The following is a 27,701-nucleotide window of genomic DNA, read 5'->3' as shown; positions in this document are numbered from 1 at the left end:
GAGAGGCATGGCTGAGTCCGGATTTGCCTGCATTGTCAAGTAACGCATTGACCCATCACTCTGATGCATATCGACTGTGACAGCAGCTCTCTCTCTCTCTCTCCCCCCCCCCCCCCCCCCCCTCTCTCTCTCTCTCTCTCTCTCACCCCCCCCCCCCCCCCCTCTCTCTCTCTCTCTCCCCCCCCCTCTCCCTGCAGGCGATGGAGGTGCAGATTCAGTGTTTTGGACAGACTCCATCTCAGTTGCTTATTGAGCCACATCCGCCACGAAGCTCCGCCATGCACCTGGTGAGGGCAGCGTGCATGCTGGGACTTTTTTAACAGTCCTAGTGTGTGTGTGTGTTTGTGCATGTGTGTGTGTGTGTGTGTGTGTGTGTGTGTGTGTGTGTGTTCGTGCATGTGTGTGTGTGTGTGTGTGTGTGTGTGTTTGTGCATGTGTGCGTGTGTGTGTGTGTGTGTTTGTATTTGTGCGTGCATGTGTGTGTGTGCATGCTTGCATGCATATGTGTGTGTGTGTGTGTGTGTGTGTAGGTGCATGTGTGAGTGCATGCATGTGTGCATGCGAGTGTGCATGCATGCGTGCGTGTACGTGTGTGTGTGTGCATGCGTGTGTGTGGCGCACGTGTGTGTGTGTTTACGTGCGTGCGTGTGAATGTGTGTTTACTTGCATACGTGCGTATGTGTGTGGGTGTGTATGAGCTGTGAGATTGGGGTCAGAACAGTGACTGCGTGAGAAGCATGTGTCACATGACCTCAGCCGGAGGAAGTGAGGTGGATATTCACCAGGTTCAGAGAAGGATCTCTGTTCTGGACTGTTCCTTTTAAAAAAAAAAAAAAAAAAAAAAAAACATTTCTCTTTCGGGTGGGATTGTGCTGCACTGCAAGCAAGCCAGGCTGGAAGCGCCAGAGACAGAACATGAACAATAAATCCACCCGTAATCAACTACATGTGTACACATGTTCCCCACGCCTGTCTCCGGGCTGTGTGTTTATTTGTGCCAGAGTTCCATATGCGTTCGTCTGAATGTGGAGGCTAACTCAGTCGTGACCACCTCACGTTGTTTTCGCAGCGCTATCGCGCGGTCGCATCGAACAACTTCGGTAGCTCGCTTTCTGTCCCCGTGGAAACAAGCTAGCGACCTTTCACCTCCCGTGTAGATAACGTTGTGCCAGGGGGTGCTCTCTTACACACTGGACGCAGAACTTCACTCCACACAACGGACAGTGAATTGGGCGAAACACGTAAGGAAGAGGCATCTGCTTCCCCTTTGTTCTACCCGGCTTCCCAGACGTTGAGCAGGACCGTTTGCCGGTCGTGTCCCACAGGGATAGTTTAACTCGATTCTCCACAGCCTCAGAAACAGCCCCGATTGAGTCTGCACTGTAGCAAGGCCCCGGAGCGCTGGAGTCCCTTCATAAAAGCAACATGCGCAGGCCATTCCCGTCCGGAGAGACAGAACGCGGGAGCGCGTAAACAGAAGTCGGGGGGCTCGCAGGCTGAGTCATGCTACGCGCAGCAGCGATGACACGGGAGTGACGTCATACCGGCGCGCCGCTGCCATTGGCTCGCCCGGTCGCCTCCTTCTCCGGCCTTGAGGTCGAGTCTCTAAAACTTCCATCCATTCCATCCGTTAACTACGCCCGCTTATCGTGAGCAGGGTCGCGGGGGGGGGTGCTGGAGCCTATCCCAGCGTGCATTGGGCGAGAGGCAGGAATGCGCCCTGGACAGAGGCCGCCAACCTATCGCATGGCTCTGAAGTCTCTAAAACTTGAAGCCGTAAAACTTCGAGACTGTCGGTGTATTTCCTGACCGGGCTGTAAACATTCCCAGGGCTTCTGCTTAGCGCTGATTCGCCGGTGGAGCTGGTTGATGAGTCACCGCGCTTGCGCTGGCTGTCACTCACAGGAAACCAGGCGGTCGGGAGAGAAAACTTGTCATCGCTGCGTTTCTGTCATTCACTATCGTACGCGGGGAGAACGTGTCAGGCAGGGAAAATGCGCTCTGGCACCGGGCCATCAGCGCCCTGCCAAAAAAACGCCTCTGACAATACCTGTGCTTTATTCCCCCGTCCAATGAGAGAGGCATCGCCCTGTCATTTTCTTCCCTGATTGGCTTGACAGCACTGGTTTCTAAATTAGATTTAATTGCATGTATTATCCATTATTTTTGTGCATTCATTATGCCTCATGCGTTTGTTTTGACTCTATACGGTTGTATTTTTAATGTGGTTTATGTGTTCCTGCAATTCATCACTCACGTTAAAATCCACCACCTCCGATTAACCCCTCACTTAACAGTTTCCATGACGCCGGGGAGGGGTCCAGACCCCTCAACCCACTGTTCCACCCTGGTGTCTGTACTGGGTGCATCTTGAAGGGGGTCCCCTGTTGAGATGCCCCCCCCCCCCCCCCCAAACCCCTACACCCCACCCCCCCAGGCATGCGGCCTCCTCCTGTGTCTTTACCTTGTTTTTCCTCAAACCGCCTCACTAATTGCCTCTTTTTTCCATTCTGTCTTCTTCTCTTCTTCTCTCAATCCATAATCCCGACCCCTCTGCCCCTCCCGACCCCCCTCCCCTCCCTCCATCTCTCCCCTCCCCTCCTCTACCCCTCCCTCCGTCTTTCTCTCTTCTACTCATCAGTGTTTCCTTCCGCAGAGCCCCCTCATGTTTAAGGACCAGATGCAGCAGGACGTGATCATGGTGCTCAAGTTCCCCTCCAACTCGCCCGTCACCCACGTGGCCGCCAACACCCTGCCCCACCTGAGCGTGCCCGCCGCCGTCACCGTCACCTGCAGCCGGCTCTTCGCCGTCAACCGCTGGCACAACACCGTCGGTGAGCGGCCCGGTCACACACACGCAGACACGCAGACACACACACACACGCACACGCACACACACACACACGCACGCACGCACGCACGCACGCACGCACGCACGCACGCACGCACGCACGCACACACACACACACACACACACACACACACACACACACACACACACATACATGCACATATGCCGGTCCCTGCTAATGCATCCAGTGCCTCTTAGCAGTGCTGATGCAGGCCACATCTTGGAGGTACCAGTGCAGGTACTGAGGTTTGGAAGGGAGCACTTCCATATGTTGCCATTTAGGCGTGTGTGAACGCCATTACCCCGGGTCCCCTGCCCCGCCCTGCCCCACCACACCCCCTCGCCCCCCCCCCCCCCCCCCCCCCCCCCCCCCCCCCCATATCGCCTCTGGGTCAGAGGGTTAGGGAGGTGAGAGGCAGCAGTTCCAGAAAAGCCAGGGTGTGACTGCAGTGCATTCGGTTCACACCTCCCGCCTGTCTCTCAGAGCCCGCATGCCCCCCCCCCCCCCGTCCCCGTCCCCGGCGCTAATGAATGCAGCTGCAGCTCCCGCCTTGCAGCTGAAATGTGTTTTGGGTCGCAGGAATAATAAGTGATAATAAGGCCCCCTTCCGCATTTTTATGTGTGCTTTTCTGCGCGTTTAATGATGGTTTGTGCTCTGTAGCATGTGTGTGTGTGTGTGAGAGATAGGTGTGTGTGTGTGTGTGTGTGTGTGTGTGGGAGAGCGAGAGATAGATGTGTGTGTGTGTGTGAGAGAGATATGTATGTGATGTATGTGTGTGTGTGTGAGATATGTATGTGATGTATGTGTGTGTGTGTGTGTGTGATAGATGTGTATGTGTGTGTGGTGTGTGTGATAGGTGTGTGTCTGTGTGTGAGACAGGTAGGTGTGTGTGTGTGCGTGTGTGTGTGAGAGATATGTATGTGATGTATGTGTGTGTGTGTGTGATAGATGTGTATGTATGTGTGGTGTGTGTGATAGGTGTGTGTCTGTGTGTGAGACAGGTAGGTGTGTGTGTGTGTGCGTGGTGTGTGTGTGTCTGTCTGTGTGAGATAGGTGTGCAGACTGACAGTAACAGGCTGTGTGTGTGTGGGACAGGTCTCAGGGGAGCACCAGGGTACTCTCTGGAACAGGCCCACCACCTGCCCATCGAGATGGACCCCCTTATTGGTGAGTTACCGGGACCTAAAAGGTTTGAGAGGGGCGGGGGGGAAGTGTAGTGGGGCGGGGGTGTGTCTGGAAACATGTACAGTGTTGTAAGTGAGGGAACTGTGCAGCGATTCTGTAAGGTTTTGTCATCTGGACTCCCGTGTTCATTTCATTTTCAATGTCTCGTGTCAGCCAATAACTCCGGGATGAACAAGAGACAAATCACAGACCTGGTGGACCAGAGCATCCAGATCAACACGCACTGCTTCGTGGTGACGGCCGACAACCGCTACATCCTGGTGTGCGGCTTCTGGGACAAGAGCTTCCGCGTCTACTCCACCGAGACAGGTACCCACTCCTAATTCTGCACTGAGACAGGTACCCACTCCTAATTCTGTACTGAGACAGGTACCCACTCCTAATTCTGCACTGAGACAGGTACCCACTCCTAATTCTGCACTGAGACAGGTACCCACTCCTAATTCTGCACTGAGACAGGTACCCACTCCTAATTCTGTACCGAGACAGGTACCCACTCCTAATTCTGCACTGAGACAGGTACCCACTCCTAATTCTGTACCGACACAGGTACCCACTCCTAATTCTGTACTGAGACAGGTACCCATTCCTTGACAGAGGTGTTTCCAAGCTCGCCGGTGTTGTCCATGCGGGCTCACCTGTAAGGGGTGTGGTCACTGCAGGAGCCAATCAGCACCTTTGCCCCCCCCCCCCCACCTCTGCTCCACAGGCAAGCTGACCCAGATCGTGTTCGGGCACTGGGACGTGGTGACGTGTCTGGCCCGGTCCGAGTCCTACATCGGGGGCGACTGCTACATCGTTTCGGGGTCCCGGGACGCCACGCTGCTGCTGTGGTACTGGAGCGGACGGCACCACATCATCGGAGACAATCCCAACAACAGTGAGTGTGAGCGGGGGGAGGTGCCCAAGCCGCACACACGGGCTGAGAGCGGTGCTGTGGGCCAGGGCTACGGAGCCCAGCGGTGCTGCTTCCTCACCCAATGCCCCAAACACACACAAAACCTGAAGGGTGGAACTGTACCCTAAAGCTCCAGCCAAGCCAGTGAGAGCCCCAGCCTGGCCGTGGAACTGGCTCACCCTTTCAGGCGTGTGATTAGAACGTTCTGAACCGAACATTCTGATGCTGATGTCACAATCACTGCGGGAAACTGAAAGCGATGGCATTCTAGAACACTGATTTAGAATTTTGAAAAAAAACTTTCCATAGAAAAACCTACTCTTCATATGGTTAAAGGTTCATTTCTATCAGGAATGACAGCCATCATGACTGTGATGCAATTCTAAAAAATATTTTCCATTCAAATGATTGAGAAGTGTCTACACTGTAAAAATGGTATAGAACCGATATAGAAATTATTTAGCGCAATCCATAGCGTAGCCGATTCTGTGCGCGAGGTCTCTTGCACTCGTGCTTGTGCGCGTATGCGTTAGTAACACACCGTAGATGTGGAACACCAGCTAAAGGTTTATAGTCTCTGATATATCGTCCCGGTTATAGTTATAGTTCCCAGTGGAGACGGCCCTTATCGCTGGAGCAGGAGGCCTTGGACACTAAGTGCTGGAGTTGGGCAGCCTCGCTGTTGACCACGCTGTAGCTCTGCACCGTGTGACAGCGCGCCTGTGTAACTGGCCAATCACGCGCCACCATGGACCCACTCCTGGTAAATGTGCATAATTAGTGGCCCTGCCCTTATAGAGGAGGCCGTCACTGTTGCCCTGCGGGGGAAACGCAGGAGACAGTGGATGAACAGGGAATGTACTGCCCATAATTACAGGGGACGGATCCACCTATTTCTGCTTAGCAGACCTCCCCATCAGGCGGTGAAGGGCGGGGGGGGGGTAAATGCTTTGATTAGTTGTGTGCGGGTGCGTGCATCACCAGCGGGGAAAAAAAAAGTGCGGATGCCTGTCTGTTCGCCGACCTCCTCGGCTTGTGCTGTGATTTTCGGTGCTGAGCGCGCTCTGTTCCCATAATTCCACCTGTCATTACCGGACAGGAACGCGTCTGAGCGGTTTGTCGATAAAACGCGGAAAGAATGGGGTAAAACTTTCGCGAAGGCGAGAAGGGCGAGTGTGTGTGTGTGTGTGTGTGTGTGTGTGTGTGTGCGCGCGTGCACCTTTCTCCCCTCCAAGCGGAGTAAAGATCTAAGCAGAAAGGATGTGTTTCTTCTGCCTTCTGTAATGAGAGGCGTGTTGGAGTCGGAGATGGAAGAAACAAGGAAAATTGAGGGTGGTGGAGGGGGTGAGATGGAGGGGTGGATGGCGTGGAGGGGGGGGGGGGTGGTAGTGTGGTTTTTCCAAGTGTCAGATGCTACAGGAGCTCTGGTTTGGGTACCAGCGTTTTATAATTAACTTCACTGCAGCTCAGACAGTTAATTAAGAATTTCAGCTTGGTTGCCTCCAATTAGCAGAGGGCAGATTCACTCTTGTTACCAGAGAAGGAAAACAGAATCCTCTTGATACCTACAGAGATAGTGCTTACTGCGCACCTCCCAGACACAAAGACAGGCCTACGGACACACGGGGGGGCGGGGGGAGGGGGGGGTCCAGGGCGAAGGACAAGCACTCTTTTTGTTTTTAACTGGCTCCCGGAGTAGCTGCAGAAAGGGCTATGGGCGACTTAAGAGCACCAACAATATTCACTTTTGCTTGTGGTGTTTGTGGTTGTGATTTATTATATTAATTCTGGAGTTTACGTATGAAAAGTGTACATCATAAAGTTCCTCAGTATCTCTCTCCATAAAGTGCATAGTAAAAAAATTATAATTTGTCGTACATTTGCAGGTGTGGGTATGCAGGCTGACTTCTGGGGTGCATGGCTATTTTAGGATCTTAATTGTTCTTTATTGTTAAATTGTTTAATTACCCCTATATATGTGTGTGTGTGTGTGTGTGTGTGTGTGCGTGCGTGTGCGTGTTTTTTTGTGATAAAGAATCAGTCTGACATTTTTTGAGAGTGCATGTTGTGAGCTACTGCAGCAAACAGCATGTATCCTTCCAGAAAACCATTCGGTATAGTCCAGCGTATGAGTGAATTAGCGTTAGTGTGTACTACTGGTTTGAAAATTTAGGATAATTGGTTGGAATAAAACCAGCTTTTGCTCTGAACCTCCCTGTGCACCCTGCATAAAAAACTGACAAAGACATCAGTAAAAAAAAAAATTATTTAAAAAATACAAATTCCTAAGTCTGGCACATATCTTCACTACAGTTAGTTTTAATTTCACCGAGGAGAGTACTTTAAACAGTCCCCAGGACTCTTAATACTTTTGAAAAATTGCCTATAAGAAATGAGGCAAATGTTCAACTCAATTTAGAGGGCAGACTTCATGTACACATTCAGGAAAGTAAGGGGAAGTGTGTGTGATGGATTTCCTGAGCCACTCTGGGTGAAGAACAGTGCACTCTAGTGGCTTTGTGCAGGAAGGACAACTTCAGGAAAATCATTTGCGTCATTTGGCAATCCTGAGAACATTTTTTGCATTTATACATCATTTTAAAATGCCTTGGCTTTCCATTTTGTATTTACATCCAAACAAGAGAGTAAATTCAATACTGAAACAATGTATTCATTTTCTGTGATGTTTTAATTTTAAACTACGAAATGAGAGTGCTCAAGTCTGCTTTGTGGAATGAAAGAACAAGATTGTTTTAGAATGTAAATAATTCATTTCGGAATCCTATTATGTCTTAAGTTCTTTCAAAGCAGTATTAGTATACATCTTTAATACAGTTGCCGTTGCTGTATGAAAAGGCTGTGATTGGTCTTTAAGTGTCCTCTCTGTACACCAATCACTGTAGAGACGCTTTCCCAGGCATCTGAAAGAGGTCTAAATGGCTCCAGTGGAATTGACTCACTTCAGCATAAAATTGTATTTATGGAATAGAAGAAGGCGCATTTCTTGTAACGGCTTCATGTTTACGCGTCAGTAGCTGTGTCTGATTCCCCGCGAAAGTATTTGTTCCTGTAGCTACATAGCTCAGGAGGTAAGAGGTAAGAGCGGTTGTCTGGCAGTCGGAGGGTTGCCGGTTCGAACCCCGCCCTGGGCGTGTCGAAGTGTCCCTAAGCAAGACACCTAACCCCTAACCCCTAACCCCTAACTGCTCTGGTGAATGAGAGGCATCAATTGTAAAGCGCTTTGGATAAAAGCGCTATATAAATGCAGTCCATTTACCATTTACCATTTATCTAGCTCGTGCGCTTCCCTGCCGAGGCCTGTGCGTTAGCGGTTCTGCGGGTTCGATAACCTCCGCGGCGCGGGAGGGGAGGGCGTCCCCAAGGTCGCTGGGTATTTGCTCCCATACTTCTCAGACGCGGTGCAGAAAATTGATTTTGCGAGGCTCAGAGAAAAGGCTGCGTGTGTCGTGAGCGCGTGATAATTAAAATGACTTCCAGCTCAATCAAAAGCCGCCCTGGACCTCCCTGCACCTACCCCCCCCCCCCCCCCCCCCCCCCCCCCCCCACCGCCCTTCTTCGGCGTTTGGGGTGAATTTGCACAGAGTAATTGCGGTGGTGAGCTCAAAGCGGAGTGTTGGGGGGGGGGGGGTTGGCTGGGCGTGTCCCTTGGGTGGGGAGGGGGGGCTGATTAAATCTATTGTCAGGGTAGGTGAGCTGGACTCGCTGGGGGTCCCCAGGGCCCCCTCTCCTGACACATGTTCCATTCAGGCCCTGCCGCTGCTGGGCTGAACCGCGTCACAGTGCCACTCTCAGCAACCCAGCACACACAGACCCTGGGGCCGGCTCTGTGCAGTTACCCAGCATGCACTGTCTCTCCAGCCTGCACAGTCCCTGGAGTGGCTCTGTGCAGTTACCCAGCATGCACTGTCTCTCCAGCACACACAGTCCCTGGGGCCGGCTCTGTGCAGTTACAGTACCCAGCCTGCAGGGGAGGTGTGGACAGGAGTAGTGGAGCTCTCTCTCTCTCTCTCTCTCTCTCGCTCTCTCTCTCTCTCTCTCTCGCTTGCTCTTGCTCTCTCTCTCTGTCTCTCTCTCTGCATCTCTCTGTCTGTCTGCCTATCTCTCTCTATCTCTGTCTTTCTCCTCGAGAAATTGGTACAATGCTTGTCACTGGGGTGGTACCCTGTTGTACCCCTAACATTGGGTTTTCAGGGTATATTTTGGAAATTGGTTCCTTAAAAGAAAAATTTACCACCACTGTACCTGGACTCCGCTCTGTGGTGTAACCTGTGCATATCGATAAACACTGTACCATACCAGGCAACGAACCTGACCCTGCTCACCTCAATGGACCCACTGCTATGCAGTGTTTTTAAAGATACTCTCGGGTCGGTTGGTCTCCTCTTCATACGTAAAATGAACTTCTCTAATTTAGAGTTTAGAGTCTGTAAAGGTTCGTTTGAGAAATCGGACGACTGGTTGTAATGGTTTTCGGTGGCTGCCATATTTGTTTCCCCCGGGCGTTCGTTGGAAGACTCCTCTGTTTTTCCTTTAAGAACGATGTTTGCTTCTCCCCTCCGGCAGTGTATCGATCCCGCCCAGCACTAACGATGCTTTGGTTTCAAATTGCAGTGATCGTGTTAATTACACTAAGGGCTACTTTAATTATTGCACTCGCGCCTGGTTGATTGTGTGCACTCATGCCAGATAGCCTGGAGGAACAGCTAGCCTGAACCCACTGCCACAGAGAGAAGACTTAGATTCAGTTCCACAGCCATTTACATTTACGTGAGTGATCTGCAGAAATTATGCATGTTAGACTGGAGGTCACTTTTGCACAGCCAGACCAACAATTTAACATTAGAGAAACAGCACTTGTGCATGGATTCCTACATGCTGTGTCAGCCAGTCTTGTAAGTGCATTGTTAATACCAGCCTCCCTTATAACGTCCAAAAAGGATGAAGCTTCTTATGAAAAAATTTTATTATTTTTTTTCTTCTTTAAAAATTATTATTAGTTCATGTTCTTGTTTTCTTTAATGTATATATATTTTTTAAAATAATAATACATTCATGTTAAAATACTTTGATCAAAGTTCTAAGAGCAGTGTACCTCCCAGGATTGGAACCCGTAGTCCTCAATTAACCTGTATCAGCTGTGAGGTACAGCACAGTGACACACTTCTTAGTGTCCAGGCTGGGTGGAGAGCAGTGTACAGAGATGGAGGTAGGGGTGCCGGGAGTAAGCTCCTAAATGAGAAAGGGAGAGAGAAAGAGAAAAGGAGAGAAAGAGAAAGGCAGAGACAGAGCGAACGAGAGGGAGAGAGGGACATATATAGAGGGAGAGAGAGAGGGAGTGGGGCTTATATGGAAAGACAGAGAATAAGCATGGCTGAGAGAGGGGACTCTAACACAGTCCTTTACAGCTGTGATGGAGGAGTCAGCGGGCCGTAGGTGTCCTGCCGGAGCACCAAACTCCACGTTGACCTCTGACCCCTGCCCGTCATCAATCACATGACCCAGGCAGGAAAATCCATTCACTTCCCACTCACGGCTGGGACCGGTGGCGTTTATGGGACCATTACAGAGGGGAAAGGGCTTTTCAGGGGCGTACGGTGCACCGCACACGCAGTCCATCACGGCTGCGCGTGATTGGCTGAGGAGGCTTAAGGTTTGTGGCTGCAGGTGCTGGTGGCCTTTTCACCAGAGAAGTACAGACAAGTAAAAGCCCAGCTTATATGTGCATACCAGTGCATGTTATTTATCTATTTAAGTTAACACGCTATTTAAATTAAAATAAATGTGAACGTATTTTCTGTACAGGTGTAGTTTAACCAGGTAAGGTGCATATGCTGTAGGGGTGTAGTTTAACCAGGTAAAGTGCATATGCTGTACAGATGTAGTCTAATCAGCTAAGGTGCATATGCTGTACAGGTTGAGGGTCTAAAAGCTCTTATACAGGTTTTATAATAAGTGCCCACAGAGGAGTGACCTCTTGACCCCCCTCTTGTTCCCCTTCATTGGCGACTTTTGACGTTGCCAGGTAGCAACTTTTGCCATCCCACGCACCGGCCCGGTTTGGACGGCCCAGACAGGCCGCCCAGAAAGACGACAGCAGGCGGGCCTAGCCCCCTCCGCCACTGTGAGTAGCTGTCGTTTTCCAGGGGGAGGAAAGGCACTTTTCCTTTTTTTGTTGTTGCTATCTTTCAGTTGAGGCACTTTTTTATTTAACAAAAAAAGGGAACAGGCTTTTCTTCCACCCTTGGAGGGTGTGCCCTACCCAGTTTCAGGATCTTTCTCTCTCTCTTTCTTTCTTTCCCTCTCTCTCCCTCCCCCTTTCTCTCTCTCTCTCTCTCCTCCCTCTCTATCTCTCTCTCCTCCTCCCTTTCTATCTCTCTTTCTTTCTCTCCCTCTCTCTCCCTCCCCCTTTCTCTCTCTCTCTCTTCCTCCCTTTCTGTCTTTCTCTCCCCCTCTCTCCCTCCCCCCCTCTCTCTCTGTCCTGTGTTCTAGGTGATTACCCAGCACCCCGGGCTGTGCTGACTGGTCACGATCACGAGGTGGTCTGTGTGTCCGTCTGTGCGGAGCTGGGCCTGGTCATCAGTGGTGCCAAAGGTCAGCCGCACCCCCCCCCCCTCCCACCTCACACCCCTCCCCTCCTATCCCCTTCCACCTCACACCCTTCCCCTACCGCCTCACATAATACTTCTCTTACAGATGTCTAATACATGTCCTGAATGACAAAAACATGAGGTGAAAATACTTTCAAAAATATTGTTTTGTTTTCATTGAATGTCCCCGGCAGTATAGGTTTCAGTGTAGTGGAATATGTGGTTCTTTGAGATTCAGTTCAGAGACCCATGGCCCCTGCACATGACAGAAATGAATTGCCGGGTCTTAAGAGAATATGAACGGCAGATAGTTGTCATGGAAATAGTGAAATATTATAAATAAATCTTCTGCGCTGTAGCTCTGCGGTACTGTATTGCGACACTGACCCCCGTGTCAGCGTTGCGTGGGTCTGTGTGAGGGAGCAGCCGAGGGGGGAGCCGGGGTTGATGTGGGTCACGTGTTAACAGAGGGGCCCTGTCTGGTGCACACCATCACGGGGGACCTGCTGCGGGCCCTGGAGGGCCCCGATAACTGCCTGTGCCCGCGGCTGATCTCCGTGTCCAGCGAGGGCCACTGCATCATCTGCTACGAGCGCGGCCGCTTCTGCAACTTCAGCATCAATGGCAAGCTGCTGGCGCAGATGGAGGTCAACGACTCCACCCGGGTGAGTCAGACGGCCGTGTCTCCCGCCTCTCACTGGGGAAGGGGGGCGGGGCGGGGGGGGGGGAGATGAGAGATGGGGAGATGGAGAGGGGTTTGGGGGGTTTAAAAATGAACTTATAAAAGACATGACAAGCAGCTTCCAGATTCTCTACTCAGGTCTGACAGCCAGTAACGGGTTTTCAGCTTCACAACTTTGTGGTATAAGCTGACATTTCTTTTCTCCAATATGGTTGCATATTAATAATGTTTCCCATGCATTTTGAATCTGCATGCTTGTTAAAGAGTGTCGTTTTTCTACACACTACACCCATAGCCAATGCTATGGGTGTAGTGTGTAGGACTGTGGTGTGTTTCACCTATTGGGGTACCCTAAACCCTAGAGTGACTCTGCCCCCCTCCCCCCCCTCATTCTCAGGCCATCCTCCTGAGCAGTGACGGACAGAACCTGGTGACGGGCGGGGACAACGGGGTGGTGGAGGTGTGGCAGGCCTGCGACTTCAAGCAGCTCTACATCTACCCCGGCTGCGACGCCGGCATCCGAGCCATGGACCTGTCACATGATCAAAGGTGAGCGTCCGCCCCGCCCGGCCTGCTGCCTGTCTGCGGGCCTGTCTGTCTCTCTGTGGGCCTGTCTGCCTCTCTGCGGGCCTGCAGCCTGCAGCCAGCCTGGCTGCCTCTCTGTGGGCCTCTCTGTGGGCCTGTCTGTCTATCTGTGGGCCTGTCTGTCTATCTGTGGGCCTGTCTGTCTCTCTGTGGGCCTGTCTGTCTCTCTGTAGGCCTGTCTGTCTCTCTGTGGGCCTGTCTGTCTCTCTGTGGGCCTGTCTGTCTTTCCGTGGGCCTGGTTGTCTGTCTGTGGGCCTGTCTGTCTCTCTGTGGGCCTGGTACGCTCGGGTACTGGTATGCTCCGGTACCGGGACACCCTGGCCAGGGGACCAGGAATGACGCCGTGTGCGTGCTTCGCCTGTAGTTGCGGAGCCCAGTATTGCTGATGTGTTTCTTAGCTGTTGGCTCACAGATTTCAGGCCTGTTTTTGTTTTCCTTAGTAGAAAAGGGGTTGCTATAGAGATGGCGAGAATGTGTTGTGATGCAAGCAGTCTGGTGGGCGTCCAAGGCTTTGTCTACCCTTGTCACGACTGACGCACGTGCATGCACATGCACGCACGCATGCACGCATGCACGCACACACGCACACACGCACACACACACGCACACACACACACACACAGACACACACACTTCTCTGCGCGGCCTTGGACGTTTGCGGGCCGTCCGTGGACCCTGGACCTGAGGGTAAGATGGCGGTAGCCTAGGAGACGGCGTCAGCGCAGAGGGCAGGTTGTCTGGTGCTCGTCAGCTGGCTGCGGAGGAGGAGCCGATGTGATCACGTGATCCTGGAAGCAGGGAGGTGAGCCGCTGGGACGATGTCTAAAACGCCCCCCAGCCCCGGCCTGAGAGAGCCGACAGCTCCCATGACCGACTCCGCTAGCCCGTAATGTGCGACACGTTCACAAAGAGCGTTTCTGTTTTAAGTGCACAGTCATCAGCACAGTCGGCCTCTACAATGAGCAACAGTGTCTGCGTGCACTTAGTGCTGCATCCGCGTGTTTGATTCCTTTCTGGCAATTATCATTTAGTATTTCGATTTTTCCCTCTGTTGTCCCGTGGAAAAACTGAATCTTTTAACTGTAATGATGACAATGACGACGTTCAGATCCCCTGACCTAGGGATAGGTTTGAGGTTTTTTTTGCGGGCAGGGTCCTGTTCTGATTGGAGTTGTAGTCACGGTAACCGGGCCGCCGGGCTGTGTCCCAGCGCCGCGGCGGTGTGTCAGTTAGCAGAGCGGTACGGTGTTTTTCGGGAGGAGCCCCCCAGGGTGTATCGCTGTAGCCTGCTCCTGTGAGGGCTCTGCCTTCCCTAAACGCCCGGGCCTCAGGGACCTGGTTCTGCATGGACAGAGCTGCTCAGCAGAGCCCTTCCTCTGTTCCAGAGGCCTTTTTATTCTGCTTTCATTCACCAGTTTAGTGCTCCTAACAAGCTTTTTTAATGCCTCAGAAACTGAGCTGCACGTGCAAACAATCTCTGTTTCTCTCTCTCTCTCACACACACGTTATACTAACCACTGGGGGAGTTACTGAACACAAGTGGGGAAATGCGCATTCAGTTAAACTGATCATTTCAAGATAATGAATCCATTTCTGTTTGTCTGTTGTGGGCTGCTGGGGACTGCTGTGGGACTGAAGAGATTTTAGGCAGGGGCAGGGGGGCAAACAAGAGCTACGTCATTGGTCTTGGGCGTGGAGCTTGTGGAACAATCTTTGTGGCCTTGAGCTGAGAGAATTGGTGGAAACCCTTGCGTGCGTTTGACTGAACCAAAGGCTGTAAAAAATGCTAAACTGCTGGACTGAACTGATGTGCTGTACTTCTCCTCACACCCCCTCCTCCCACCCTCCCCCCCCACTACCCCCTCTCCGCCTATCACCTAACAGGACTCTGATAACGGGCATGGCATCCGGGAGCATCGTGGCTTTTAACATCGATTTTAACCGATGGCACTACGAGCACCAGAACAGATACTGAGAGAGGAGCAAGGCAGAGCTGGCGGGGGGGAAAGGAGGGAGGGATGCCCCGCCCCTGGCCCCGCCCCTTCCTCCGCCTATGGCCCCGCCCCCTCCTCCACATGGCAGGACGCAGGCTGAGGTGGAGAAGAGCCCAGAAGCCAGGAACAGAACAAATCCCAGAAGAAGAAAAGGAAAATGAAAACGAGAGGGAGAGAGAGAGAGAGAGGGAGAGAGCGGGGAAAAAGAGAGAGAATCTGAAAGACTACGGCCTCTTGCCTCTTGGTGAGCTGTCCATTCCGCTTGGCAATAGACGAGCATCATAAGTCAGAACACCTTAAAAACGGTCATTTTCTGTGCGTTTTTGTTTTACACCTGAGCCCCAGCTAAGCTCATCTTTATCATGTGAATCAATTATAGATCTGTGGGGAGGACTAGGGATGGATTTCCCCTGCAAAGTGCTAATTGGGCGGGGTGGGAATTCTCCTAATCTGAGTGGAAAAAAAATACGGCAAGGGAAGGAGAATTCAGCGCAAACACAGGAATTCCGAGCTTTTAGAGCATATCGACTTTTGTTCATATTTTTTCAGAAACTGAAAATACGTAAACAAAATGGCGCCTACAGTGAACAACTTTGATACTTTGTATGGCAGATGCACACCTTACCTTAGAGGGATACTTTTTTAAAAAGAAAAAGTAAAACCTTGTTAAAAAAAAAATAAAAATAAAAAAGTATTTCATACACAGGTAGGAGAAAAATATAATTGTGCATGAACTATAAATGAACTATAAATCTGCTGTTTTGGTAGAAAAAGCTGGATTTTCACAGTTAAACTGTTATTATCGGGTGAGGAGTTCTTCATTAGATAACCAAGGCCTTTTCATTACTACCTGTTCAAAGACACCCCCCAGTGCATCCCTCAACTCTCTTTAAAAACGTACTTGTTGTGTGATAACATAGCCACGCCCATTTTAATTATCGCCTAGCAGTGGTGATGGTGGTGATATATTGAGTTCATTTTCATGTTTGTTTGTTATAAGGAGGGCCTCAATCACATACTCTGTTAGTGACACATATATACTGTACACAGTACCTTGTAAACACAGTTTTGTTTGCTTAGAAAATAATTTCAGGAGGAAACTATCAAAAAAATTATTTTTATTAATTATAAAGGAAACCATCGTTGTGAAACATTCACGTTCACTTCTGAGTCTGTTCTAACGTTATAACTTATAATTTATTCTGTTAAAATGAATGGTGGTGAATAATGGGATTTGCTCTATTTTAAAGTGGTTAGCAGCAAAGATACGGGGTTTACTGTATGTTAAAGTGAATGGCAGCGGAGGAGGTGAGGTGGTAAGGACAGATGTCTCCTGCTTACAGGTAGGCTCCGACAACTCATCCAGGGTAAAACAGTTTCAAATCCTTCATGTTCCTTGTATATTTGGTGACTGTTTTGTCATAGATGTACATATTGTGTTGGTAGGGCTACGAGGCATGTCATGAGAATGTAATTTTCTCAAGATAACTAAAAAAAAAAAATTTTAAAAAGAAGAAAAAAATTAATATTCACTCGCAGTCATCTATTTAAGGGAAATTAATGGAAATCTTTGTATTGGCACTTTGCACCAGAAACATATCATTATTTATTGCTGTGATTTACCGATCTGTCATCCACCGTGTATTAGTGGGTTTTAGCACTGAATTCTTTACTCATTGATATTTGTATTTTAAGACTTATTAAAATCACGGGGAAATCAGTGTAGTGACATTCTACAACCACAAAGACAGAAAGCAATATGAGTCTACGGCCTGTGCAGAGATAAGAGGTGAGATAGGGGTATCTTTAGGCATCTGGATTAAACACACACACACACACACGTACACACACACACACGCACACATGTACATGCGCACGCATGTACACACAGCTACACAACTCACAAACCGTTTGACAGGTTTTAATGTCATCCAAAAATGATGGTGAAATATTTTTGGATATGTAAAATCTTAAATACTATCGTAACCATGTTTTATTGCAGAGATGTAAAATATGCCACATGTGTGTGAGTTGAAAACAAAAAGATAAAAAAAGAAAAATAAAATATGCAAAGAATTTGATGATTTGCCTTTTCATTTGCCATGAGTGTTTGTACAGGGACCAGCCCAACGAGGCAGCAGGTGTGCATGCAAGGAACTATGTGGATGATGGGTTGGTGCTGTAAATTAAATTTTATTTATGTACATTCTGCTTTTTTAAACTTTTTTTTTTTTTTTTTTTTTTGCAATGTAATTTGGATTTTACACATGTAGTGGTGGACATTGAAATTATTTGAAACATTCAGCAAAATTGCTAAATGATTTCTGTTAAAATATAGTTTTTTTATGTTTTTTTTTTTTTTTTGAATTGTTACTTTGCCTTCATAAGTTAATGTCTACCTGCTGTTTTATGTGTGTTGCAAGTTAAGGCAAAATTTACACAGTGTTTGTTCAAGACCGTTTAACATTAACTTATGCCAATATATAAAGATTGACAACTGTAAAATAAATAAAATGGTTTCCTTTTTTGTCGTATTTATAATAAAAAAATCCAAACCAAAAACAGTGTTGGTCAGTGTTATTTTCTAAAATATTGGTTGCAGTTTAAACTGCCGTGGCATATCATATCTCCAGAAACACCCATATGAGAGACATATTTTTAAAAAATATGAATTAAAAATTAAAATGTTTAATTTACTATTTTGGTATTTTTAAAAATCCAATTTATTAATCAATCTAAAAGTAAATGGTTGGCACATTTTTTGGACATAAGACTATAGTCTTCTATAAATTGCTGATTTCCCAACTGAACCACATTTTCCATCATAAATTCCCCTTCATTTCTTTCACTTCTGTTATTATATGAATGCTAATTACTGTGCATATGAGTCATGAATAGAGGTTTTTAAAGTTTTAGAATTGTTTTCCTTTTGGACATAAGACTATAGTCGTAAACTATATAAATTTCTGATTTCCCAACTGAACCACATTTTCCATCATAAATTTCTTTAAATGACTTTTTATTGATTTATTTCACTTCGGTTATGATATAAATACTAATTACTGTGCATATGAGTCAAAGATTAATCTTTTGAAAGTTTCAGAAAGCTTTTCCCTTTTTGGACATAAGACTATAGTCTTATATAGACTGCTGTTTTCCCACTGAACCACATTTTTCATCAATTTTTTTTTTAAATGACATTTTTTTATTTATTACATATTGATTGTGATATAAAGACTAATTACTGCATGTGCATTTGAGTGAAAAATAGAGGTTTTTCAAGTTATAGAACTTTTTTCTCTTTTTGGACATAAGACTATAGTCTTATATAAATTGCTGATTTCCCAACTGAACCACATTTTCCTTCATAAATTTTTTAAAATGACAATTTCTTCATTTATTTTACTTCCATTATTATATATACACCAATTATTGTGCATATGAGTCAAAAATAGAGGTTTTTCAAGTTATAGAACTTTTTTCTCTTTTTGGACATAAGACTATAGTCTTATATAAATTGCTGATTTCCCAACTGAACCACATTTTCCTTCATAATTTTTTTTAAATGACATTTTCTTCATTTATTTTACTTCCATTATTATATATACACCAATTACTGTGCATAGGAGTGAAAAATTAAGGTTTTTCAAGTTATAGAACTTTTTTCTCTTTTTGGACATAAGACTATAGTCTTATATAAATTGGTGATTTCCCAACTGAACCATATTTTCTTTCATAAATTTTTTTAAATGACATTTTCTTCATTTATTTTACTTCCATTATTATATATACACCAATTGCTGTGCATATGAGTCAAAAATAGAGGTTTTTCAAGTTACAGAACTTTTTTCTCTTTTTGGACATAAGACTATAGTCTTATATAAATTGCTGATTTCCCAACTGAACCACATTTTCCTTCATAAATCTTTTTAAATGACATTTTCTTCATTTATTTTACCTCCATTATTTTATATACACCAATTATTGTGCATATGAGTCAAAAATAGAGGTTTTTCAAGTTATAGAACTTTGTTCTCTTTTTGGACCTAAGACTATAGTCTTATATAAATTGCTGATTTCCCAACTGAACCACATTTTCCTTCATAAATTTTTTAAAAATGACATTTTCTTCATTTATTTTACCTCCATTATTATATATACACCAATTACTGTGCATATGAGTCAAAAATAGAGGTTTTTCAAGTTATAGAACTTTTTTCTCTTTTTGGACATAAGACTATAGTCTTATATAAATTGCTGATTTCCCAACTGAACCACATTTTCCTTCATAATTTTTTTAAAATGACAATATCTTCATTTATTTTACTTCCATTATTTTATATACACCAATTATTGTGCATATGAGTCAAAAATAGAGGTTTTTCAAGTTATAGAACTTTTTTCTCTTTTTGGACATAAGACTATAGTCTTATATAAATTGCTGATTTCCCAACTGAACCATATTTTCCTTCATAATTTTTTTTAAATGACATTTTCTTCATTTATTTTAATTCCATTATTATATATACACCAATTACTGTGCATATGAGTCAAAAATAGAGGTTTTTCAAGTTATAGAACTTTTTTCTCTTTTTGGACATAAGACTATAGTCTTATATAAATTGCTGATTTCCCAACTGAACCATATTTTCCTTCATAATTTTTTTAAAATGACATTTTCTTCATTTATTTTAATTCCATTATTATATATACACTAATTGCTGTGCATATGAGTCAAAAATAGAGGTTTTTCAAGTTATAGAACTTTTTTCTCTTTTTGGACATAAGACTATAGTCTTATATAAATTGCTGATTTCCCAACTGAACCACATTTTCCTTCATAATTTTTTTTAAATGACATTTTCTTCATTTATTTTACCTCCATTATTATATATACACCAATTACTGTGCATATGAGTCAAAAATAGAGGTTTTTCAAGTTATAGAACTTTTTTCTCTTTTTGGACATAAGACTATAGTCTTATATAAATTGCTGATTTCCCAACTGAACCACATTTTCCTTCATAATTTTTAAAAAATGACATTTTCTTCATTTATTTTACCTCCATTATTATATATACACCAATTACTGTGCATATGAGTGAAAAATTAAGGTTTTTCAAGTTATAGAACTTTTTTCACTTTTTGGACCTAAGACTATAGTCTTATATAAATTGCTGATTTCCCAACTGAACCACATTTTCCTTCATAAATATTTTTAAATGACATTTTCTTCATTTATTTTACTTCTATTATTATATATACACCAATTATTGTGCATATGAGTCAAAAATAGAGGTTTTTCAAGTTATAGAACTTTTTTCTCTTTTTGAACATAAGACTATAGTCTTATATAAATTGCTGATTTCCCAACTGATCCACATTTTCCTTCATTATTTTTTAAAAATGACATTTTCTTCATTTATTTTACCTCCATTATTATATATACACCAATTACTGTGCATATGAGTCAAAAATAGAGGTTTTTCAAGTTATAGAACTTTTTTCTCTTTTTGGACATAAGACTATAGTCTTATATAAATTGCTGATTTCCCAACTGAACCACATTTTCCTTCATAAATATTTTTAAATTACATTTTCTTCATTTATTTTACTTCTATTATTATATATACACTAATTGCTGTGCATATGAGTCAAAAATAGAGGTTTTTCAAGTTATAGAACTTTTTTCTCTTTTTGGACATAAGACTATAGTCTTATATAAATTGCTGATTTCCCAACTGAACCACATTTTCCTTCATAATTTTTTTAAAATGACATTTTCTTCATTTATTTTACTTCCATGATTATATATACACCAATTACTGTGCATATGAGTGAAAAATTAAGGTTTTTCAAGTTATAGAACTTTTTTCGCTTTTTGGACATAAGACTATAGTCTTACATAAATTGCTGATTTCCCAACTGAACCACATTTTCCTTCATACATTTTTTAAAATGACATTTTCTTCATTTATTTTACCTCCATTATTATATATACACCAATTACTGTGCATATGAGTCAAAAATAGAGGTTTTTCAAGTTATAGAACTTTTTTCTCTTTTTGGACATAAGACTATAGTCTTATATAAATTGCTGATTTCCCAACTGAACCACATTTTCCTTCATAAATATTTTTAAATTACATTTTCTTCATTTATTTTACTTCTATTGTTATATATACACTAATTGCTGTGCATATGAGTCAAAAATAGAGGTTTTTCAAGTTATAGAACTTTTTTCTCTTTTTGGACATAAGACTATAGTCTTATATAAATTGCTGATTTCCCAACTGAACCACATTTTCCTTCATAAATTTTTTAAAATGACAATTTCTTCATTTATTTTACTTCCATTATTATATATACACCAATTATTGTGCATATGAGTCAAAAATAGAGGTTTTTCAAGTTATAGAACTTTTTTCTCTTTTTGGACATAAGACTATAGTCTTATATAAATTGCTGATTTCCCAACTGAACCACATTTTCCTTCATCATTTTTTTTAAATGACATTTTCTTCATTTATTTTACTTCCATGATTATATATACACCAATTACTGTGCATATGAGTGAAAAATTAAGGTTTTTCAAGTTATAGAACTTTTTTCGCTTTTTGGACATAAGACTATAGTCTTATATAAATTGCTGATTTCCCAACTGAACCATATTTTCCTTCATAATTTTTTTAAAATGACATTTTCTTCATTTATTTTACTTCCATTATTATATATACACCAATTACTGTGCATATGAGTGAAAAATTAAGGTTTTTCAAGTTATAGAACTTTTTTCACTTTTTGGACATAAGACTATAGTCTTATATAAATTGCTGATTTCCCAACTGAACCACATTTTCCTTCATAAATTTTTTTAAATGCCATTTTCTTCATTTGTTTTACTTCCATAATTATATATACACCAATTACTGTGCATATGAGTGAAAAATTAAGGTTTTTCAAGTTATAGAACTTTTTTCGCTTTTTGGACATAAGACTATAGTCTTATATAAATTGCTGATTTCCCAACTGAACCACATTTTCCTTCATAATTTTTTTTAAATGACATTTTCTTCATTTGTTTTACTTCCATAATTATATATACACCAATTACTGTGCATATGAGTGAAAAATTAAGGTTTTTCAAGTTATAGAACTTTTTTCTCTTTTTGGACATAAGACTAGTCTTATATAAAAAATGCTGATTTCCCAACTGAACCACATTTTCCTTCATAATTTTTTTAAATGCCATTTTCTTCATTTGTTTTACTTCCATAATTATATATACACCAATTACTGTGCATATGAGTGAAAAATTAAGGTTTTTCAAGTTATAGAACTTTTTTCGCTTTTTGGACATAAGACTATAGTCTTATATAAATTGCTGATTTCCCAACTGAACCATATTTTCCTTCATAATTTTTTTTAAATGACATTTTCTTCATTTATTTTACTTCCATTATTATATATACACCAATTACTGTGCATATGAGTGAAAAATTAAGGTTTTTCAAGTTATAGAACTTTTTTCGCTTTTTGGACATAAGACTATAGTCTTATATAAATTGCTGATTTCCCAACTGAAACACATTTTCCTTCATAAATTTTTTTAAATGCCATTTTCTTCATTTGTTTTACTTCCATAATTATATATACACCAATTACTGTGCATATGAGTGAAAAATTAAGGTTTTTCAAGTTATAGAACTTTTTTCTCTTTTTGGACATAAGACTAGTCTTATATAAAAAATGCTGATTTCCCAACTGAACCACATTTTCCTTCATAATTTTTTTTAAATGACATTTTCTTCATTTATTTTACTTCCATTATTATATATACACCTATTATTGTGCATATGAGTCAAAAATAGAGGTTTTTCAAGTTATAGAACTTTTTTCGCTTTTTGAACATAAGACTATATATATATATATATATATATATATATAGGCTATCCATTGCTGATTTCCCAACTGAACCACGTTTTCCATCATACATTTTTTAAAATGACATTTTCTTCATTTACGTTACTTCTTTTATTTATGTCAGTTCCATTTTTCTATTAAAAAATATGTTCCATCCTAACGCACTTTCCTATATTTTATATTAATTTTCGCTCATTGTTCAATTAATATGATTTCTTGCACATTTTTTAAAAATTACATTATTATATAATTTTTCCCTTTTTTTGTTGTCATATGACAACAGTCTATTTCTCATCATATATTTCAATGAACTTATTTCTATTTATTTATTTCACCTTTTTCTTTTTTGGATATAACTATTTTGCTGTTTTTGGATGTAATAAAATTTCTGTTGTAAATGCTTTTAAGCAATTTTGTTTGCTTGTTTCACTATTGTTATTGAATGAAGATGACTGCCCATCCATATGAACAAAAAATGCCCTTTCCCACTTTCACTATACAAAGATAAGACTGTAAGATTACAGTCTTTTGTATTTCGTTTTGTTTTTAAGACTGATAGACTTTTTCCCATATTCATTTCTACTTTTTTGATATTTTCACTTAACCGTATAGAAGCATCACCAATTTAAAATAATTTTTTTCCTTTTGGGACGTTTTTTCATTCCAATTTGACACCTCTTTTTGCAGATTTTACAATTTTTCATCAAACCTGTGTTTAAACTTTCATAAAAAATTTCTCCTGAAACACCCTTTCTTTCAGTTAAACATTCATTTTTTCTGATCCACCCAAATGGAAAAAATTACACCCTTTTGATGTTTCAACGAACAACTGTATCAGAATCCCAATAAGAATCTACATGACAATGACTGTATGTGATATATAATGCAATCAGTTCTGCACTGCCTAGCGACTACAGTGAGACATTAAGAAATGTTACATTAAGAAATGAATACAAGCTTGCAGCATGCATCTTTTTTTAAATTTTTTTTTTTAACGTATGGCATTATTCGTACCTTTCGAATGTTTAAATATAGTAGATTTACTGTGCCTCCATTACCGGCAGTGTAACTTGCAAGCGAACATGAATGTGGCCAAGCTGAAGAAGTTAGCTTTCAATTTTTCAGATTAGCCTTGAAACTGTTAGCCAGCTCTGTTTCATTTCACTGGTCAATCAAGCTTCAAACTATATACCAGTGATGAGCAAAGTCTGTCTTCTCCCTCGCCCGCGATCTTGATAATGAGTGGTATTACACTGCCCTCTAGTGGTCACTAGTTACATTGCTTCCATTTCTTTTTATTTGAGTGGAGTCACGGCTACATTTGAACGCTGTCATAGGAGTAGCCGTGTGGCTAAAAAAGCACAGTCAGCCCTGCAAGGAGGATGAGGCACTAATAGAACTGAGACAGAGAGGGTGCAATGCTACTAAGTTCTGCAGCATTCCCTTTATATTTTGTGGTGTATTGCAATCCCATAAAGTCTTGTCGCATGGCAGATAAAATGTTCAATTTTCTCGTGCCAATTTCTGCAACTTTTGCACAAATTAAAACAAAAGCTCTGTGTGGCAGGCTATGTAGAGAAGTTCTAGAATGCCCTTCTCTTGATCTGTGTTGCGAGCGTTACATAAACTTTATATGTGCGTGGTTGGCTGTGGAAGTGGAAGGAAAGATTTTATACATATAATTTTAAGTACAAAGAGTCCTGATAAGCAGATAAGAAATAGTGGCACATAAGAATGCAAAGCTATTACAAACTCAGTAATTTAAGGGTTAACAGATGTGGCAGTTCAGTGTAGAGGTGAATAGATAAGTGAAAGATGTTGTAAACTTTCCCTTCTAACAGTAAACAGGATTGTAACTCAATAATGAATTCCTTTTTCCGAATTTCAAATAAGGCCAACATTTTTTTCACGCAAAATTTCCATCTGCATACAACAGAGACAGTTATAAAACGACTAAAATAAACAAAAATTAACGTCTGTTTAAATGTAAATAAACCAACTTCATTCGTATACCAAATACACAGTTATATATTTACCTATTTTAAATGTTCATAAATATGTTCACATTATCGTGGAATTCATTTTATTTGTTAATATAGCAATGGCACAACCAGGTTTCCTATTATTTTGCATTGTTCTATAACTACCTGCCCACCTTACTGCTCTGGCGAATGAGAGGCATCAATTGTAAAGCGCTTTGGATAAAAGCGCTATATAAATGCAGTCCATTTACCATTTACCATTTTGTTTTTACCGTCTATGGGAAAAAAACAAACCAAACCTTCTCAGTTTCAGGATGTTTATTCAAGGGTTTGGCTTGCTGCTGAGTGCACCACAGTCAGATGATTGCTACTGAAAAGCAATGACATTTCACTGAATGAAGTTCCGCTTTTATCCCCCCCCCCCCTCCTCCCCCACCACCCCAGCCCACCCCCCACCACTCAAACAATTAGACATGAAAAGGTACCATTCGTTAGTCACAGTACAATTAAGAAAATAATAAAAACAGATTTAATGACATCCTGTCCTTTCAAATGCGTTCACATTCAGTAAGCGTTATGTACGTGTATTCAAGCATTTGTAAATGGGCTAATATCAGACAGAAACACCATTCCTCACCTGTGCTTTTAAACCCCTCTGGTCTCCATTTTGTCACTCCCAGATCCAGATCACCTATTCCATAGACAGATGTGTTGGGTATTCCACACAGCAACAGGTACAATGTTCATACCAATGGCTTGAAAGAATCTCTTGCACCAGAAATTTAGTTTCAGACAGTCACATAAAATATATCTTTCTTTTTTTCTCTTTTAATGCAAAAAAAAAAAAAAACCGTTGACATCTACAAAATAGCAGATGCTGTAGCCAAGCCAGCATAACATGGCTTTTCTGTGCTTTTAGTTTTTGTTTTAGTTTAACCCCCTGAGAACTGCAGCTCAAGTGTGCTCACCTCACGTCCTGATTCATTTTCCCTTTTTTATTTTGGTTCATTGACATATAGGCCTTCAGAAGTCTGTTAGCAATTCAGCCATTTAAAAAGTGCAGTTTCTGCAACTACACTCTTTCAGCGGATTGCATTTCGGACAGCGAAGCAAAATAACACAGAAGCAAGAAAAATGAAAATTATGGGTACAAGGACAAACACACAGGACAGATAAAAGACTAGCTCCTTTTCATTTAAACAGCAAACATGCAGGTTGACAGAAAGAAAGCAGTTTAATGACAGCATGTTGTAGTGAAAAGCTCAGTCATTGAGTGAAGACACACAGCGCAGTACAGTTAGCATAATTAGCAATTGAGCACCGCCATTTGCGTAGAGGTCTCACACAAGAGGGGGTCAAAGAAGGCTGGGATTGGCACGCTGGCTGAGTTCGTCAGGAGACTTCTGTCGTTTTCGTTGTCGAGGAATGAATTATTTCATTTTTTAATTTTTAAACTCCATTCCTTCAGTCCCACACATTACTGTGCGTAGCCCAAAGAACACTACTAAACCTTGGGAATGATCAGTTGGATCTTGCAGGTGAATGAAGAGCCAGTTCTCAGAGGGTTAAATTGTGCTGAAGTCATTAAAACGGACATGTGATCCAAATTTTACTCAACTGTCATTTTTTGTTTATCAAAATTACATCTCTGGCAGTTTCTGTAGTCAACAAGTTGTTTATAAACAAAATCTCTAATAAAATTAATTTCTATTTTTTTCCAATCATCAGGGCATAAATCATAAATCACTGAATTACAGACTGCAAGCTGTAAAACACAAAAATACAGCAAGTTCACTTTTTAAGTATTGCCCTATTCCGTTTAAGTACTAGAGTTGAAAATCCACACAGCATGTTACATGTGTATAACTCCAATAATTAAGTATATATTTTTTAGTGTATATTTAAATTTTTCAATAATACATTTTTTGCTTGTGTATGCTATAAATGTGTATGCTCATAGTTAGATGAGTATGAATTGTGCAGTTTTGTTCAGGTGAAAAGCTTTCAGGTTTCTGGCTGCCATGTTCTCTGAACTGCTATCAGTGTGCTTCAACATGGGTATTTCCTCTCTCACCAGCAGATGACAGCACTATGACACAGCCAGCAAACATTTCTACAGACATACTGTAAATACTTCTGCATACACAAAAGCCAGTCTTCCTATTGCAGATCATGAATATACAATTATTATTATATATGCATATCATTATATTTTATCATTAAAAACTGCTACTATATATATATATATAAGCCAAATTAAAGGAATGAACACTTTTGGGGCAGTTTGCAGGGTCAAATGTGGTGATGCACCACTAAGTATTATTCAGGTGGCTACATCTATGGATCTCTGGATCAATTTCAACAGCTAAATCAGGAGGCTTTATGTTTTATTTTTTTTATGAGAAAATAGTACCCATTTCTGGTGTAGTGGTTCTTGCTACCTGTCAGTTGAGGATTTTCCTGGCAAACTACTTTTTCTTGCTCTGAAACACATGCACTCAGATCTGTCAGTCATTCTCATAGAACTACACACTCTGCCACACCTGTATTGTTTCAAAGTACATGGAAATGTAATTTGCATTTGCTATTAAAAGAATATATATGTATAGCAATATAAAATCATTTTTATACTTTTCCAATTCCAAAAACATATATCTGTGTGGGAAGTAACCAGACTGAGTCCATCTACAGCTTATATGAAGAGTAATCTTTCTTCCAGTGCTTTACAGGAAATGAAAAGTAATCAAACAGCCGAATGACACCTCAGAAAGCAATGTGGCTAGGCCCCATGCCTGTCACGTGAGTCTGAGAGTTGTTTTTTTTTTTTGGATAGTCACACTCAATCTCGCTATGCCCCCCCGCCCCCCAAAAAAAATTCCCACATCCACAAATGTGAGCAACCGCTGCAAAATCAGTTACTAGTTACGGATGCGCCTGCCCTTGCCTGGACTCCTCTTGACACATGCGTGTGTACAGTGCTCGGCCACACGA

The 27,701-nt window shown here is 42.5% G+C and overlaps 1 protein-coding gene across 1 annotated transcript in view; it reads left to right on the top strand.

The window, feature by feature from the left end:
- nbeab (neurobeachin b) overlaps positions 1-16,886 on the top strand; it is a 203,999-nt gene extending 187,113 nt beyond the window's left edge. Inside the window, exons 36-44 of the mRNA XM_035383683.1 lie at positions 198-287; positions 2,642-2,834; positions 3,949-4,020; positions 4,192-4,347; positions 4,748-4,918; positions 11,447-11,548; positions 12,013-12,209; positions 12,624-12,775; positions 14,696-16,886. Coding sequence (XP_035239574.1) covers positions 198-287; positions 2,642-2,834; positions 3,949-4,020; positions 4,192-4,347; positions 4,748-4,918; positions 11,447-11,548; positions 12,013-12,209; positions 12,624-12,775; positions 14,696-14,786 — 1,224 coding nt within the window. The 3' untranslated portion in view covers positions 14,787-16,886. The remainder of the gene's footprint in view (positions 1-197; positions 288-2,641; positions 2,835-3,948; positions 4,021-4,191; positions 4,348-4,747; positions 4,919-11,446; positions 11,549-12,012; positions 12,210-12,623; positions 12,776-14,695) is intronic.
- The last annotated feature ends 10,815 nt before the right edge of the window (positions 16,887-27,701 follow it).

The sequence above is a fragment of the Anguilla anguilla genome, chromosome 12 (genome assembly GCF_013347855.1).
Source record: "Anguilla anguilla isolate fAngAng1 chromosome 12, fAngAng1.pri, whole genome shotgun sequence".
NCBI lineage: Eukaryota > Metazoa > Chordata > Actinopteri > Anguilliformes > Anguillidae > Anguilla > Anguilla anguilla.
This window is presented reverse-complemented; position numbering and strand designations above follow the sequence as displayed.